Source organism: Etheostoma spectabile, chromosome 12 (genome assembly GCF_008692095.1).
Source record: "Etheostoma spectabile isolate EspeVRDwgs_2016 chromosome 12, UIUC_Espe_1.0, whole genome shotgun sequence".
Classification (NCBI taxonomy): Eukaryota; Metazoa; Chordata; class Actinopteri; order Perciformes; family Percidae; genus Etheostoma; species Etheostoma spectabile.
This window is the reverse complement of record NC_045744.1, coordinates 11,288,604-11,305,024: the sequence shown is the minus strand read 5'-3', so window position 1 is coordinate 11,305,024 and position 16,421 is coordinate 11,288,604. Positions and strand designations below refer to the sequence as shown.

General features: G+C 37.3%; 2 protein-coding genes across 2 annotated transcripts in view; both read right to left on the bottom strand.

Moving 5' to 3' along the window:
• Positions 1-1,026, bottom strand: part of b4galt2 (UDP-Gal:betaGlcNAc beta 1,4- galactosyltransferase, polypeptide 2) — a 148,170-nt gene extending 147,144 nt beyond the window's left edge. The window contains exon 1 of the mRNA XM_032530474.1: positions 542-1,026. The gene's annotated coding sequence lies outside the window, so the exon portion shown is untranslated. The remainder of the gene's footprint in view (positions 1-541) is intronic.
• A 975-nt stretch (positions 1,027-2,001) lies between these two features.
• On the bottom strand, positions 2,002-10,531 carry atp6v0b (ATPase H+ transporting V0 subunit b). The gene is made up of 8 exons (XM_032530492.1): positions 10,261-10,531; positions 8,738-8,786; positions 7,942-8,025; positions 6,775-6,852; positions 5,809-5,878; positions 5,567-5,618; positions 4,852-5,042; positions 2,002-4,422 (listed from the first exon to the last, which is right to left on the bottom strand). The coding sequence occupies exons 1-8, from the start codon at positions 10,343-10,345 to the stop codon at positions 4,396-4,398; spliced, it is 636 nt and encodes a 211-aa protein (XP_032386383.1). The 5' UTR covers positions 10,346-10,531; the 3' UTR covers positions 2,002-4,395.
• Between the last annotated feature and the right edge of the window lie 5,890 nt (positions 10,532-16,421).

Sequence of the window (16,421 nt, the reverse complement as noted above, 5' to 3'; positions counted from 1 at the left end):
AGCCTTCCCCTCTTCTTCTCACTCATTTCCTCAGTGTAACACCGGCTGTGCACACTTTATTCTGCTCTCAGTTGGGCTGTGACCAGACCATAAGACCACAGATGCTGTAGTCCATAGACTTTGCATCCTTTCTTTAAAAGTAGGGGTAAATAGGGCAAGCCATTTCGGACAGCTGTTGTAAAAAGTGGATTTTGAGAGCTTTGAAGGCTCTAAATTAAGCCCAAATTGCATGGTTGAATAACCCCCCAGCAGTCTGCATGCTGAGATGGTTACTGTACTAGAAGAGCAGTGCGGGGAGGCGGAGTGAAGCCTAGTATGGCGGGTGGAAAGATGCTGCTAGTTCGTGGAAATGTACATGATAACAAAGAGGGGTTGGGGTCAGTGCATGCGACCATATCCCCATATTATCCAAAGCTTAAATAAAGGCAGAAGGTTGCAGGATAAAATAGTATGTAGACTGGATGGAAACAAAGGAGAAGCGTGGCTGCTATGCTGACTGAAACAACGCAGTCCAGAAAGAAAATAACGTTAGAGCACCTACCTTGATGTTTGTTGTCAGGCGAACACTTTTATCTGTGCATCTTCATTACTGGAGCACCACTGATTTTATTCACGTCAGCCGAGGAGGGAAAAAAAACTGCAAATGGGCATTTTGTTGCAAGAGATGTTTGTTTAAAAAAAAAAAAAAACTAAAAGCTAGAAGCTCAGCCCAGCCCGCTGTGGTAGATAACTATATCCTTTTCGTTTCCACAGACTGAGACAGGCTATTATGTCTGCTCTTTATCAGAAAAAAAGCCTCATGTTGTGTAGCATTACGCTAGCCAAACGGCTAACGTAACCCGTAACAATTTACTACCGCAAACCGGTGAGTGGCGAGATGCTATCCTCATGATTTTCCGTCATTCCGCTGTGTTTGGGTGAGGATGATAAGAAATCAAAGGAAAAGGATGCTCTCAGGATGTGGCAGCAAGCAGGTCCCTTCGCTCCTGCTGTCTACGGAAGCCCGGATGTGCCAGAAAGGCTTTTTCTTTTGTTCATCGGACAGAAAGGAAGCTGGTGATTTCATAACCTACTTTCAATCCACACACAAACCTACAGGAAATAATAATAATAGTAATAATAATAATAATAATAATAATAATAATAATAATAATAATAATAATGTATTTATTGTCATTGCACTTCATTATGTATGTTACGAAGTGTTGTACATATGTCTACCTCAGATAGGCTTCTTACCAGGTTTTCTTTTTTTTCTTCTTTTTCCCGACCATATTTGAAAGATTTTAAACAGTTGATTATGATGATGAGTCGACTAGTCGATCATCATGTGCTGGGATACTTTGACTCAGTTGTTTATTCTGGCACCACAATCATATTCACATATTGGTCTTTATTAAAAGTTGTCTAAAAAAGAATTGTTTATTTCGTTTTTCAATTTTCAACACGAATGTTACAAAGTCCTTCAAAAGTAAAGAAATACAAATGTATCTAAATATACAGACATAAAAGTTAACCCATAGTTTTGTTCAACCTCAGATAAGCTCGCAATAATTTATCTTTTATTTATTTATTTACCTAAAATAGACATGTTTTAGTTTTCTGGGACATTTTGTACTTGTTCCTTGTCCCTCAGTAGTTCTTAGACAATGCATATTTTCAATTAAGTTGAATGTTTTGCAGGGTCTCTTTGAATGGGAATAAGTCATTTGGTGTTAATGTAAACCTCCCTACATCTAGCATCAAAACAACACACACACATATATATATATACATATATATCTTAATTACATTGTTTATTCAGTAGCCTATGCTCTCTCAAATAAGCCATTAGCCATTAATGTAAAGTGGTTCTAGAACATCCGGTATCACGATATTCACAAATATGGCAGTTATTATTAGCCTATTAGATATTATGAGATCTTCTGAAGTCAACTGCAACAAAACAATACATTTGAGAAGCATAATGACCAGTATCAGAATTGTACCAGTATAAAATTGTAATAATTCTACACAAATACTATGCTGTTTTATTCAATTTCACATGATAATCAAGGTTAACAGCTACGCCAGTCACCAAATGAATAATACCGGTATGTTGAATAATACCAGGAGATGTGAGCCTTAATTGTTTCCTCAGCTGAGTTATCAGTGTGTACGGCACCAGATTAATCTGTGGGACAGATGTTGTGGTTTTTTGCTCCATCTAGTGGAAGCAAGCAAACACTGTGGGAAAGCAAATCCAGTGTCAGTGGCCTGGGTCACATCCAGCTCACATTTGAAACAGTACACAGCAATGACTGGAGCAAGTGTCTATGACTGGACACTTGCTTATTGCTACAGGACTGAAAACCTGAAACAGGAATATGTTAAATATGAAATCAAAAACAAATCTAAAATATCTTGATTGGACAATTTTATTTTTCAAGGACATTTACGAAGCCAGAAGGAAGATCTTTTTTTTGTTTGTTATCACACACAATGTCAAAATCAATGAGTTTTTCTTTTTTCTTCTGTTCACCATCACATCAACATAATGCACACACGGTAGCAACTACACTGACTGAGGCCTGGCGTGTGGTACAGGGCCGGGTTTACCAAAGGAGTGCTGGAGATACAGCTTTGTTTAATTAGAAAACCATCAAGAGAGCAAAAGATGATTTTACTGCTTTGACACCTTTGGGAGGCCAGGGCCACATAGATTAAAGACAACCCAGTTTCCCCGGGCTAAGATTCAACGTTTAAACTCATTCAGAACTTCACAAGAGGGTCATTAGAGGAAAGATTGGAGATGATTCATAAGTAGCCATGGTACGAGTCAGCATCAATAGGAAACTAAACATTCAAAGATGGCTTTGTTGTGATATAACATGAATCTAATGTTGTCATTCAAATTGCACTCTACCCACAAACAAGACTAAGCTTTACACACACATTAAGCTTCTTTAAGGAATGTTAGAAAATAAATTGGAACACAAAAAACACCTAACATGTTAGGACGTATATTCAAAACAAGACAGTTTGATAAAAAATAAAGCAATGTGAAGCGTGTAAAACAAGAAAAATTAAAAATCAGTATTCATAAAGCGGTTTGATTTTGTGATGAGTCCATAGTTTTGGGTGCCAGACCACTTGAGATTACATAAAATCAAAGTCAGAACCAGCCTGTACACAATTATTTTCCCTAAAGACCTCTAGTACAACGATGGTGATACAAATTTTAACAGGTACTATTGAGTGTAAAGTAATACTAGTAACTGATGTCCTCTTTCTTGTCTAATATAAGGTTTATTAGTGACTTGAGAAACAGGATAGCTAACTTGGGCATCTGCAAAGAAAGGTATTCTGGGTATCCACAATCGTTTGGCCTCCCTCTTGTAAACACTGAACAATCCCCTTTCATATCCAATTAATCTTTGTTAAAACTACTGAAAAGGAACCTTGTTTAAAAAATATATATATATATAGGAGACTCTGGGGTAAACAAGAAAGTTGTGGCTGGCAGCTATGATCAGGAGGCTCATTTGGTTTCATCTTAGTTCCATACCATTTTAGGGAACTGAATGACAGGATGACATATTTAGAGCATCTGCTGCCTATGATCCAACTCTATTTGGCCTCCCAAAGAGCATGTCCAACGGTCCAGGGACTTTACACTAATGACTCATGATCAGTACTCCAATTCAAAACTTCATAGATTCTCTGTCACTTCTGCAAGTGGAGGCCTGCCAAATACTGTATTTGGGCCACTGCGTGGAGTAGAGCCACTGTCTTATCATTAGGAAATAAGAGTTACAAAACCAAAAAAACTGATTGACCAGGCTACAGTAACAAACACTATGGTAAACACCCTCATGCTTCACAGGAAAAAAAGAAAAACCATGTGTCCAGCATACACACACACACACACACACCACATTTTCAAATACACTGGTGTAATCTTTAACACATCCTTCATCCAAGAGCGGTCAGAAAAAAAAACGTACTTTATGAACCGATCAGTAAGTTTTAGGAACAATTCAATCCCTGAAATGAAGCTGCAAGATATATTGGCAGCTCTCTGGGCTACCGACGGGCTGATCTGAAATCCTACTATTCATGTACATTCTGCTTGTACTACTCAATAAGCTAAACTGTGGGAGAGATGCAGGGTTCACTTGTATCAAGAATTGTACACTGGAAACTGGTACATTTTTTTCCACTTCTTCTTATTCAACATTCATGTTTCACTCAAGACAAGACAGTCTGTGTGCACGTACCACTCTTGCATAAATGATGGTTGAAAACAATACCAGGCATATAAAGACATTTAAATAATTTACGATGTATTTACACAATAATCCATCTTATTTTCCAGCAGTGTCTTTTTATCTTGTCAGCGTGTGAATGCATCTTCTAGTCTCCCATCTTTACTTTTGATGTCTGGGGAGAAAAAAGAAAAAAAATGTATTACAATTTCCAAAACAACATCTACAACACACACACACACACACACACACACACACCACACACACACACACACACCACACACACACACACACACACACACACACACACACACACACACAACACACCACACACACACACCACACACACACACACACACACACACACACACACACACACACACACACACACCACACACACACACACACACACACACACACACACACACACACACACACACACAATAAATACTATTTTTGCAACATTTCTCAGAAGTCTGCAACAATGGTCAACAAAGAAAAGGCCACTGTTGCAGATAAAATCTATGGATAGTTTATGGATAGCTTAATCTTCGAAGTAAAAGACAGATTGTGAAGACATAAAAAAGCAGCTGGTCTCATTCACCTGCAGAATGGCTACAATGACACCAAACAGGCCAATTGCACTGCCAAAGATTTCCACAATGAGGATCTTCACGAAGAGGCTGGCGTTCTGGGCGTCTGCCAATGCTGCTCCGCTGCCCACGATGCCAACACAGATGCCACAGAAGAGGTTGGAGAAACCCACAGTCAGACCGGCTCCGAACATAGAGTAACCTGGTAGCACAGAAATGAAAGAAGTCAGAGACCTCTGTGACTAATACACTGTGGGAAATGGCCACAAAAACATGTAATTCCCTGTCAGGATTGGAAATCAGACAGTAATGATATTCACTTTTAAAGTAAATTTGAAAGCATCTTAAAATACTAATCCTCTTTTCATGCCTTATATTTTATGAGTTAATTAAATTTGGGGTCTACCCACGTATAATACCACGTATTTGATGTTGTGAGTGTATTGAACAATCCATTTTTTAAGACTGAATGTTACAAGTATTGTCATATTGTCATTGCTGTAGTTATATACTCAACTTAGTGCCAGAATGTCACATTACAACATATTTTCCAGCTGAAGTGTCATGATCTACTTTCATTTCATGAGTGTTCAAAATGAGAAAAATCCACCCTGAATAGTGCAATTTGTGTGATGTTCAGTGGATTTCATGTGCTGATTAATGTTAAAATAGTTGCATTTTTTTCTTTTTGTCTTGCATTCAGTAGCTTCACATCTGTTTTCTTACCAGCTTGGTAGTTCTTTGCCCCGATAGTCTCAGGGGTTGTTCCACTGAAGCTCTATAAGATGAAAGAGATCAATTTTAGAGCCTAAAAACATCCTTGTTTTGTTGCCAAAATCATATTAAACTTCTGTCCTATATCTCTAATGCCTTTTAAATGCTTTCTTGTCTGAAATCCCCTCTAAAGACAAAAAGGGGTAACTGCACAGTGTTCCTATTTAATAACAGCCAAAATACTTATTGCTTACCTCCGCCATGTTGCTGATTACAATGGCCATAATGATCCCATAGATTGCTACAGCTTCACAGAAGATGATGCTAAAGGAAGACATAAAAACAGGCAAAGTAAGAGAAGTGACTTGGATTTAAAATAAGCAGCTACACTACAAAGTCACTTGTAATTCACTGGCTACCCTGGCAGTATTATAATTTAAAATGTATACTTTATAAATTTTTACTCTTTATTGATCCCCTATGGGGAAATTACAATTTACACTATGTAGTTATTACACACAGGCCTGAAATACACACACGCTCAGGTCCTTTACATGCACTAATGGAGAGATGTCAGAGTGAGTGTGCTGCGACTGCAGAACAGGCACCCTGAGCGGTTGGGGGGGGGGGGTTCATTGCTTTGCTCAAGAGCACATTGGCAGATGCCAGTTCACCTCTCTGCCAAGGTGCTCTATATTAAGGCTCTCTAGCTAGCAGTTCACACTCCGTACTTTGGTCCGTACGGGGAATTGAACCGGCGACCCTCCGGTTCCCAGCCCAACTCCCTAAGGATGTGGGTTTATCTGGGATGCACTTAGCAGATTATGGACATACCAAACACATGTATAAAGTTGCTCTTCTAAATTGAGAAGTATTTACAGTACATTTCTCTATGCAGAATGCAATAGCAAATTATTTTTTGACAATTATTTTAGTCAACAGGTTTAAAATGAGTACTTCCTTCTTTGTTTAGCGACAATATTAAACTATGTTCAACTGGCTAATAACTGGGTATGAGGAAAGAAGGACAAATAAGAGTACTTGCAGTATTTGGGGAAATTGCAGTTACAGGTACAAAAGCAACCTCAAATAAATCCCAAATAACAAATGAGGTAGGTGAGAAATTAAAAGGCAAACTTATACAACTAACTACAACTAAAATACAATAAATAAAAAGGAAAACTGAAAAAAGAAGCATTTTGGTTCTTGCATGACCCTACCTGACCAAGTTTTTGGTTTTGATTCGTGGAGCCTTGACACCACCACCAATGATGCTTGAGCCAGTAATGTAGATCCCCCTGAAAAAAATACAACAATCAGATATATCAAAAACAGAATTTAAGGATGTGGATGGAGAACCTATGAGACACACAAGGTACATCCAAAAAACGTAAATAGTGTGTTTAATTAGTTTTAATTTAAATAGTCTGTAAAAAGTGTAAATCCACGTTTCTCACTTTTAGTCACGTATAGAATAGTAAACAACATGTCTGGGCCCCGACATACCAAGCTAACAGCGGCTGAACGGTCAACAGTAGTTGTAGCTGTGTGTCTCACACCATTGGCTTTAATTTGCCCTTATTTGCTTGATGAATTTGCAACCGAGCGCTTTTTGACTGGCTGTTCACGCTGGTGAATCAATGATTTCATCTATTTAGTTTCTCTATATTTTTTATATCTGACTTATCTTCATCCTCAAGCCAAAGAACATGGGTTAAAACCAGCAGTGCAAAGCATGGCCACAACTTTCAGTAAAAAAAAAAGAAGAAGAAAAAATTGTTGTGATGAAATTTTATCAATTTTGGATCCAAGTTTATGATCTATTCAATTTAATTCAATCTAACAGTTAAATAAGCTTCAGTAGGAAAAAAAGTTGTCTAGTTGTTCATCTCTCTGCAATGTTCTTTGGTGGACAGGTGTCGAGTGTACCTGCACCTCGGCAGGCTGCAGGCCTTCAACTGTAGGCTTTATGGTGAGTTCAAGAGCAACTTTTAACAGAAGACATAAGGCTGCATCAGCCAAGCTTTGTCAGTGGTAGGTTTTTTTTTTTTTTTTTTTTAAAGTGAACATAGTTTGTCAGGGCCCCTCTGAACACAATTTAAAAAAATTAAAGCTCATCAAAACATTTTTGTTGTAACTAACATAATGGCTTATGATTCACAAATTAATTTCAGACACAAAAAAAACAGCTATGTATATTCAAAGGATTCTTTGGAGAAGTGTACCAATGTTACTAATTCTAAGATTTTCCAGTTCCACATTTACACATGATGTACTTTTTTGAGTGTTTCAAAAAAGAGGAAATTATTTTATTAAATGCCGGTGAATTTTAAAGTACACATCCAAAATACAAAGCACTTTAACTATGTTCCTTGTTTGGTACTCACCAGGCTGCTCCTACCACAGACAGAGAGATGGCCAAGCCAATGCCCAGATTGGCCCACATGAAAGGAGAAGTCTCTGTCAGGAACCTGCAAGCAAAGACCAGCTGATGAAGAAGATGATAATAATAATAATAATAATAATATAAAAATAATAATAATAATAATAATAATAATAATAACAATAATAACACTTTGAGGAAAAGGAATTCGTACAAGCAGAAAAATGTGAATGTAGATTTTTTTTAGCCATACCATTTCTTTCTTCAAATTTCTTCTGTTATGAATATAGCTCTCGCAACTACCTTACATTATTTAAATATGGTATAACTTATATCATCTACCATATCTTCAAGTCAGAAGACATGATATTTACCTCTTAAAGTCTCCTTAAAATAGCCAATCAATACTGCATTATAACTGTATTAAGGGTGTAAATCTATATAATGCACATCTGGGGCATCATTTATAACCATGGGTAATCAACTTCTAACATTTAAGAAGTTGAAAATGTTACGTTATACCATATGTCACCATTTGTGTTTGAACAAAATGACTAAAATACTTAATCAATTAACAAAATAGTTGACAGTTTAACTGTTGCAGCTCTACTTCAAATCAATGAACAATAACAGAATATCTTCTCCTTTCACCGTGACAGGTAACAGTAAGAGAAGAAAGAGCTTGGCTAGTCTCATTAAGGTCAGTGTCTGAGTCCACAATTAAATATTGTTTTGTCCTAAAGCTACCCCAATAAAGCTTATTAACTTGCGTACAGTAGCTTTATTCCAAGATTGCTTACCATGCCACATCAAAGCGGAATCCAAGGTCAAATATGGTATAGCAGAGACCTATCAAAACAAACAATTATTAAATCAGATGTGAAAGTGGAAAAAAGGTCCGCCAGATGCATATTTACATTAGGTGTAGGCTATGTGTGAGAGAGAGCCCTTCATTAGACATTAAAGTTACTGAATTAATCAACTTTTTCCCGCAGTCATGTGTGAAACAGTGTCACATGTATGTGCTATAGTCGGGAGTGCGTTCCAATCACCTATGGAAGCTCCCTGCACAGGGGATTCATCAATGTTAAGTAAGATTCCAAACTGTAGGGAGCGAAAAGGCTACGGTAGTCCAAAAGGTAACTGTAAACTGTGTAGGGAAAAGTTGAACTACAGTTCATCCATTGAAATATGCCCATTCATTGACCATAGATAAAAATATGCATTTTAATATACAAGGGTTCATCACTATGCTTGAAGCTGTTAAGATTACCCTTCAGTCATTGTGCATTGCTGGAATGACAGGTCACATCTTGTAAATGAATTAAATCACATCTATTCACAAGTCACATGCATTTCAATTGAATACGTTTGGTAACTGTATCAGTTTTGTAATATCTAATTTCAGTGGTAACATGTCCACAGTTGGGGCAACGTATCCAAGGTGTTAACGTTAGGGTGCAATGGGGAAATGTATACATTGCGTCGGTGACGTTGTGGGTTCAAAATGAAGGAATTTAGGCGAGGGAAGTTCCCTAAACAGAGAGTAGGCTACTTTTTATTTACACTGTGGAACGGAACGCAGCCATTAAACGAAGAAACTTCAGTGTGATCGCTAGCTAGCTCACTCACGTGAAAACTGCTGCAGTTCCTGTTTGAGACCGTTTCAAATCAGTCAGTTCAGTTCAACGAACTAGCGTTAGCTAACGTTAACTTTGCCAAATTCATTAACTTGGCTAGCAACGAAAAAAACAACCCGGTATCCCATCATAATTCCTACTAAAGAAAGTCTCAAACTAATCAACATAATTTGCAAACAATGTCAAACGTTTGAACCTACGTAAACATAATCTGTAGCTAGCTAGCTACAGCCCTGAGGTTACGTTACCTGACATTAGCTTAACGTTAGCTAAGTAGCTAGGAATACATGTTAGCAAACGGTAACTTGGATTCAAGAGCAGGTCCCTTGTCATAAATATTAATAACTAGCTATCTAGCTACATTACATATCGTTTATAATCAGCAAATAACTGTTGCTTCATTTATTGTATTACTTATGACCATGCATGACTAACCAAACCTCCAATTTGCAATTTAACCTGTCAACAGTAGCTGGCGAACAAAATGGAAACAGCCGCAACCACTCTAGTCCCATGATATAGCCAGGTCCCCAATTACAGATGACATGTACGCAAAAAACGCGCTTTGCCATTAGGAAAAAAACGTCTGATTGCACTGTCATTGTTGCAAATGTGTAGAAAATAGATTATTGTATTAATTCATTCCAATATACTGACTATTTCCAAGGAAAATATAATCTTACCGACGATTAGTATGGTGCTCCAGAAGGCCAAAGTGACCCCCGTGTACAAAATAGCGTGTCCGTTCATCATCCACTCTAGCAGCATTTATCTGGCGGTCTAACCTGCTGGATCAGCGAGATATCCTCGGCTCAAATCTCAAATTTGACGCCAGTAATGCTAAGATAACGAAATATTTGTGTTTTAAGACGCGCTATCAGTCGACGGTGGAGACAGAGCATCAAAAGGAGAAGCTGGGTGATGTCAGCTGATCCAGCTTGACTAGCATGTGACCAGGAACCGGAGGGCTGCATGCAATTATATATTTTTTACTCGACCTTGCTGAAACGATTTTGCTGCGAGGACGTTAATGTACTTATTATTCGTCTGGTAAAACAGACAGTAACATCTAATTGGGTTAGGATTCACAGGCACAATACAAAGAATGAAAAGGTTTGCAGTCAAGTCCTTGGGTAGGCCTACATGAGTATAACCGAACACGTCCCAGAGCGCTACATGCAGCGCGTGTAACAGACGCTAGATGTCTCTCTTGTGTACGAGTCCCGACTATAAAAATATGTTTTTTTGAAAATCCCTGTTACACTTCCACATTTACTACTATAAGCTTGGATGCGTGAAGGCCTATGCAGTCACACCTTTAACACCCCAAAAAATGCATTCTGGCGAACAACAAGAAGTTACTTTTTCGTACCAGCCATTGATAAATTAGCATACCGTAACCACAGACGTCTATACAGTACTGTATATTACCAGTGTATTGACTGTAACACAGTTGTTGTGTTGGATAGCACAACAAATGATATTATTTGCTCTTCATGTGGATTTGATAGTGAAACAACCCTACACTTGTTTTTTTAATCATACTATCATTTTGAGAAATAATTGTCCAGATATATTCCGTTTTATTATTGTTCAGTAAATATCAAGATAGAGATTAGAGATTAGAGAATGTTTAATGGCTGCAGTTCACAACAAAAACAGTATACTAAAATTTATTTGACTAATTTTGGCAAAGTTGCACACCCACATAAATATATTTGAAGACAAAACAGCTTTATTTAAAATTACTATTAATGAAACTCACCAGTAGCCACCAATTAAACCATGCAGTAGCTTACTCTGCCCCAAATGCCTTACATATTAAGTTTTATTGTTATTTTTCAAAATTTTGAAAGTCTGAAAAATAACCCCGATAATAGTTCTTGGCTTGGAGAGTGAAAATTTTGTCAAACATTTTAAACAGAAACACGGAATTAGAAACTAAGTAGAGCTGTAAAGGTTGAATAACATGGGGATCTATTGAAAAATACTATAAGGATGCATTGTGGGAAATGTAGGAACCCGCATGATTTTCGCTTGGCCCATACACGTGAAGGTACTCGGCCTTTGCTGTTGTATTTTTTTAACATGTCTCTTGAACGTTTCCCAACATTATACAAGTGCGACACTACATAAATCTGTAGAAGAACAGTTTTTGTCCTGGGGTTGCAGGTGATAAACTATAAATTAAACTGACTTACGATGATCCACCAGAGAAAGTCCTTTCTATCACTCATATCATTCTGTAAATTTTTCCCTAATTAAATTGCAAATAAATAAGTTCAAAAGCATTGTGTGTAATGTGTTTTTTATGACAAAAAAAAACTAAATAATTGTTTTATCTGAGAAAACGAATGGAAATGACAACAGTAGGCTGCACACAATTTACAAAACTGTCTTTGCTGTGAAACTGAAGGCACAAAGATGTCTGACTTTTCCTCTTAATTAATTAATTATTTAACACAGGCTTTCTACCAGTGCTTCCTACCTCCAAGGATAGTGTCCCTATCCTCAGCTTGTAATTCTAGGCAGGTTTCTCCTCTCAGGCTACAGAAGCCACTCAGTTATGAAGGTTATTAGTTTTGTCTTCTGTTCCATCACAGATCAGAAAGGATTTAGGTCTATGCCCTGAAGGGCCCTAAGTTGACTTATTCATAGCAGCTTTGTAGGTGATAGATCCTTCTTCATCCACAGGACCAAACAGCAGTCAGGAGTAACTATTTGTAACCACTGTTTTTCTCTTTTCTTTGTCTTCTTACACCTCTATATTAAAGAATCTCAGGCCAAGATCACAGATATTGACCTAACTGTCCACATGCAGAAAGAAATGGTGAAATTCCCTTTTGCAATTTGTTAAAGGCTACTTTTGGCCCTGTTCTGTTGTTCAGCATTATGTGAAGGTTTGTTATTCTTTAGAAGACCTATAAACTGCTGTATCAGCAAATTAAAGATGTTGTGTGCAATGTAGCCCATCATTGAAGAAAAAGATAATGCAGCACAGGTCTGAGTTATTACTACAAATGTTCTATTGTATTTATTAAAGTAAAAACATTATTTCATGTTGAAATCTTGACGCTAGTCAGTGAAAATTAGACGTTTGTTCTGTCGTTGTGAAGCAGAATGTGGGCAGATTATTTGGTTGTTTGTACAAGACTGGACAACTGAAACACAGCTCCTTTTGAATCTCTGTGACAAAACCACATCTTTACTAACCACTATTACTTTTACCTTACTTTTACTTTTACCGACTCCCATGCATATCAACAGTTGTTAAAATTGCGAATATAGTTGATTCTGTGTTTTTTTCCAGCATCTTTTGGCATCTAACCTGCGGCTGTTGTCCTCTCACCCAACAAGCCTCCCCGCTCATAACTTGACTGTCAGTCTGCATTTTGCACTTCAGGTGTCCTGAATGGTGGAAAAACAAATTGTTATAAACAGGGCCAGACTTAATGTTTTCCCCGCTTTGTACAATTTGTTATTTTCATTCTAATCTCCACTCATGAGCTGAGACCAAACAACAGCTTTTTCCTCCATGCCCTCCAGCTCTACGCTCCGGGGTATCAGTATGTTGGCGTGCTCGCTGCCTGAGCAGTGCAGTATGATCAACCACCCGACAGGAGCTCAGAGGCTCGGTTAAAAACCAGCATAGACAACCTTCCTCTTCATTTTTGCGCAATTCCTTTTCTACTCACAATTTGGACTGTTTGTTCAAATATTAATTGATGTACAATCACACAAACTCAGTTTATTTGATCTCTGGACATAAACCCAGCTTTTTTCTTACAGTAGACCACAATAAAGTACAAAGCATTTGCACTACATGTACTTTCTTTTTTAAAATACATTATCAAAAATAACTCATACTGTACATTGATGTGGATATTCTTTTTTCATTTTTTTTCAAATCAAGGGCAAGCGCTTGAATAAAACCACATAAGTAGAAGATGCAGCTCCAGCACGTATTGGATGAAGAATCTCTTTTATTTGGTCAAATGATTCCTTTAATTTTTTTCTTTCTTGTGGGCCAGGTAACCTCTTCCCAACACGGTATTTCAGTTTGGTAGTTTTTCAGTTTAGCATTTTCTTTTCAGGTCTCAATAGTTCTTTCAGACATGCTTGTGATAAAGGTCTACATAAATAATTGGATTTTAACTAAATGCCCATAGAGCTGCTCATTTTCAAAAGCAGAAAAAATCAATAAACTAAATACTTAATCCAATGTACAGGTCTAAATGTAAAATCCAAACTGAGCCTACGTACATTAGCCTACACTATCAGCCAGTGGTGAAAGAAATACTCAGATATTTTACTTGAGTTAAAGTAGCAGTGTAGTAAGACAAATAAAAGTATTGCATTCAAAATTGTACTTTAGTAAAACATCTAATCAAAAGTCCTGCTTAAGTAAAAGTACTTATTGTGAAGAATGGTCCATTTCAGAACAACATTATATAATTAAATTATAATTATTTATGCAATCATCACTTTAGTGTTGCATTTGGTAAAGATGGGGCTTGTAAATTTCATCACTAAAAGTCTTATCTTTATTACCTCTGCCAAGGAGGTTATTGTGGGTTTGTCTTTTGTTTAACATTGCGAATGTTGCCAATGGAATTGGAAAAATCAGGGAAAATGAATTCCAGACTTGAAAAGTTCACACTGCATTAATAATGTGGGACAGGGCATGCCTTGGCGGAGGTCTACGCTCTCCAAGGAACCTTCCTGTTATTAAATGAAATGTCCAACAATCATACATGATTGCAATGCTCAGGTGTCACAATACCTTTGACCCATGTAGTGTAACAGATACCTACATGTATTGCTTTAAATCACAGCTTATATTATTTGACTTATCCATAATATAAACCTATTGAATTACCCTTTGGCATTCAAAAACAAAATCCAGCTAACTATGAATTTGCATGCTTTACTGACATTACATAAAAACAGAACGTTGGTTTTTATTTCATAACTGTCCCTACTACCACAAATGTAAAATGGATGCCGTTAAGACAGATTTTATTGTCCTAAATGATACATTTGCATTCAAGTCACATTTCCCTACGTTAGTGGCTCCAAGGCCTTATGAATGTGTTTACATGCACACAGCATTCTGTTAAATACCCTCAAACCAAGGCAGGCCTCATTTGTGTTGTGCTGTTTGCATGCATCCTCATTTCCCTATCACAAAAAACTCTGGTATGGAATGACGTGGGCGTATCAGTGTCCCAAGTTAACCATGATAGGCCTTTTCGGTGTTGTATCTGCGCGGACAGAAAGTAAAAACTATAAGAATATAATAAGAATAGAAACCACACAAGAGCAATAAAGTCAAAATAACAAGACAAAACTGTGGTGTGATTAGTAGCAGCAATAGACAGTGTAATATACATGTATCAGCATTGACTAGAGAAATATATAATATGATATTGTGAAGTTATGCTATATTTTATTTGTCTACATTAATAAACAAATATGATAGAAATATGATGCATAATGATGTAAAAACATGGCATAATATATTCAAATATAGTACGAAACATTCAAACATGTGAGTATCCTGATGAATAACAGGTTATTGTCAAGCATTGTGAGAACATGTTCTTTCTTTATCTTTTTCCATTCGGTTTTAAAGAAGTTTGTGGAAAACGAATAAAACAAAAAGGTCACAGTGACCGAAGTTCATTAACATTTGCTACGTTCACAGTCCACTGGGTGATGCATTTCACATAAGATTACGAGAGAGCCACGTTGTGTTCTCGCATGAATTTATTTTTTAGACATCTAGCTTTTCCCCACTTTGTTTCCATTACATTGACTTACTCTTATTACAAATGTCCCCTCTTAAGCTGCTGAATTTGTCAGCAGGGCAAGGGGTTAATTAAACAGACAAGACAGAAAGCATAATGTTCCATTCAAAATCATCAAGCTCCATTATCAAAGCCCCATTGAGTGTGTTTACGTGCACAATAACACCCTGTTATTCTCTGAAATACTGTAGAAAGATGTTGCCTTTTCAAGATGATGCATTTATAGGGATATCATTATTTTTCTTTTAAAGATTATTTTGGGGAGCTTTTCCCTTTATTATAGTGGATAGACAGAAAAGGGGGAGAGAGATGGGGGATGACATGCAGCAAAGAGCCGCTGCAGGACTCAGCCAACATGGGGCAAACACTCCTACTGGGTGAGCCAGAAGCTGCCCCAGTGATATGTTTCTATGCACTGCAAATTAAGAAAACATGCAAATAGACACAAGCAAACAAAGAAACATCTTCGCCTATTTGACCACACACAATACATCGACTTGACGACACATGCGCAGCATTTACAAAATAGCGCTGCAAATACCGAAACATTTTGCAAGAAGCTCCCAACACAACCAGTGGACTCTAAAAAGTGATGCACATGGCTGATCTATGGCACTTGTTTTTGCTGTTTGTAGATTAAAACGTTATTCAGGTGGGCTATACGTCAGTGTTGGAAAATGTCCTAAAAGTAAATTGTCTTATTGTAACATTGTCATGATTCAGATTCTGCTGTTAACCTCTAACTGTGGCCTTTCTGTTCTTACTAGAGCCAAATCATGCCATCGCAATGTCAGATAGCTGACTTCAAAAACTTCATAATCCACAAACCATTGCAACAACAAGGATGTCCCAGCTGTGTGCATCTCTTTTTAGTGTCCCCTAGAAACAGTTTCCATTGTGTTGTTTTTGTCAAGTTGGTGAAGATGTTTTCTTCATTTGCTTGTGTTGTGTCTATTTGCATATGTTTTCTTAACTTGTGTTGCATTATCAGGGTAGTTTTTTCTTCTACATAAATTGAGAGATTTGTGGTTTGA

Coding starts and splice junctions, on each gene's coding strand:
- atp6v0b (XM_032530492.1), bottom strand. CDS start 10,345: ATGCTGCTAGAGTGGATGATGAACGGACACGCTATTTTGTACACGGGG. Junction 8,787..10,260: donor GAGCACCATACTAATCGTCG/GTAAGATTATAT, acceptor TTGTTTTGATAG/GTCTCTGCTATACCATATTT. Junction 6,853..7,941: donor TCTGTGGTAGGAGCAGCCTG/GTGAGTACCAAA, acceptor TATTTTTTTCAG/GGGGATCTACATTACTGGCT.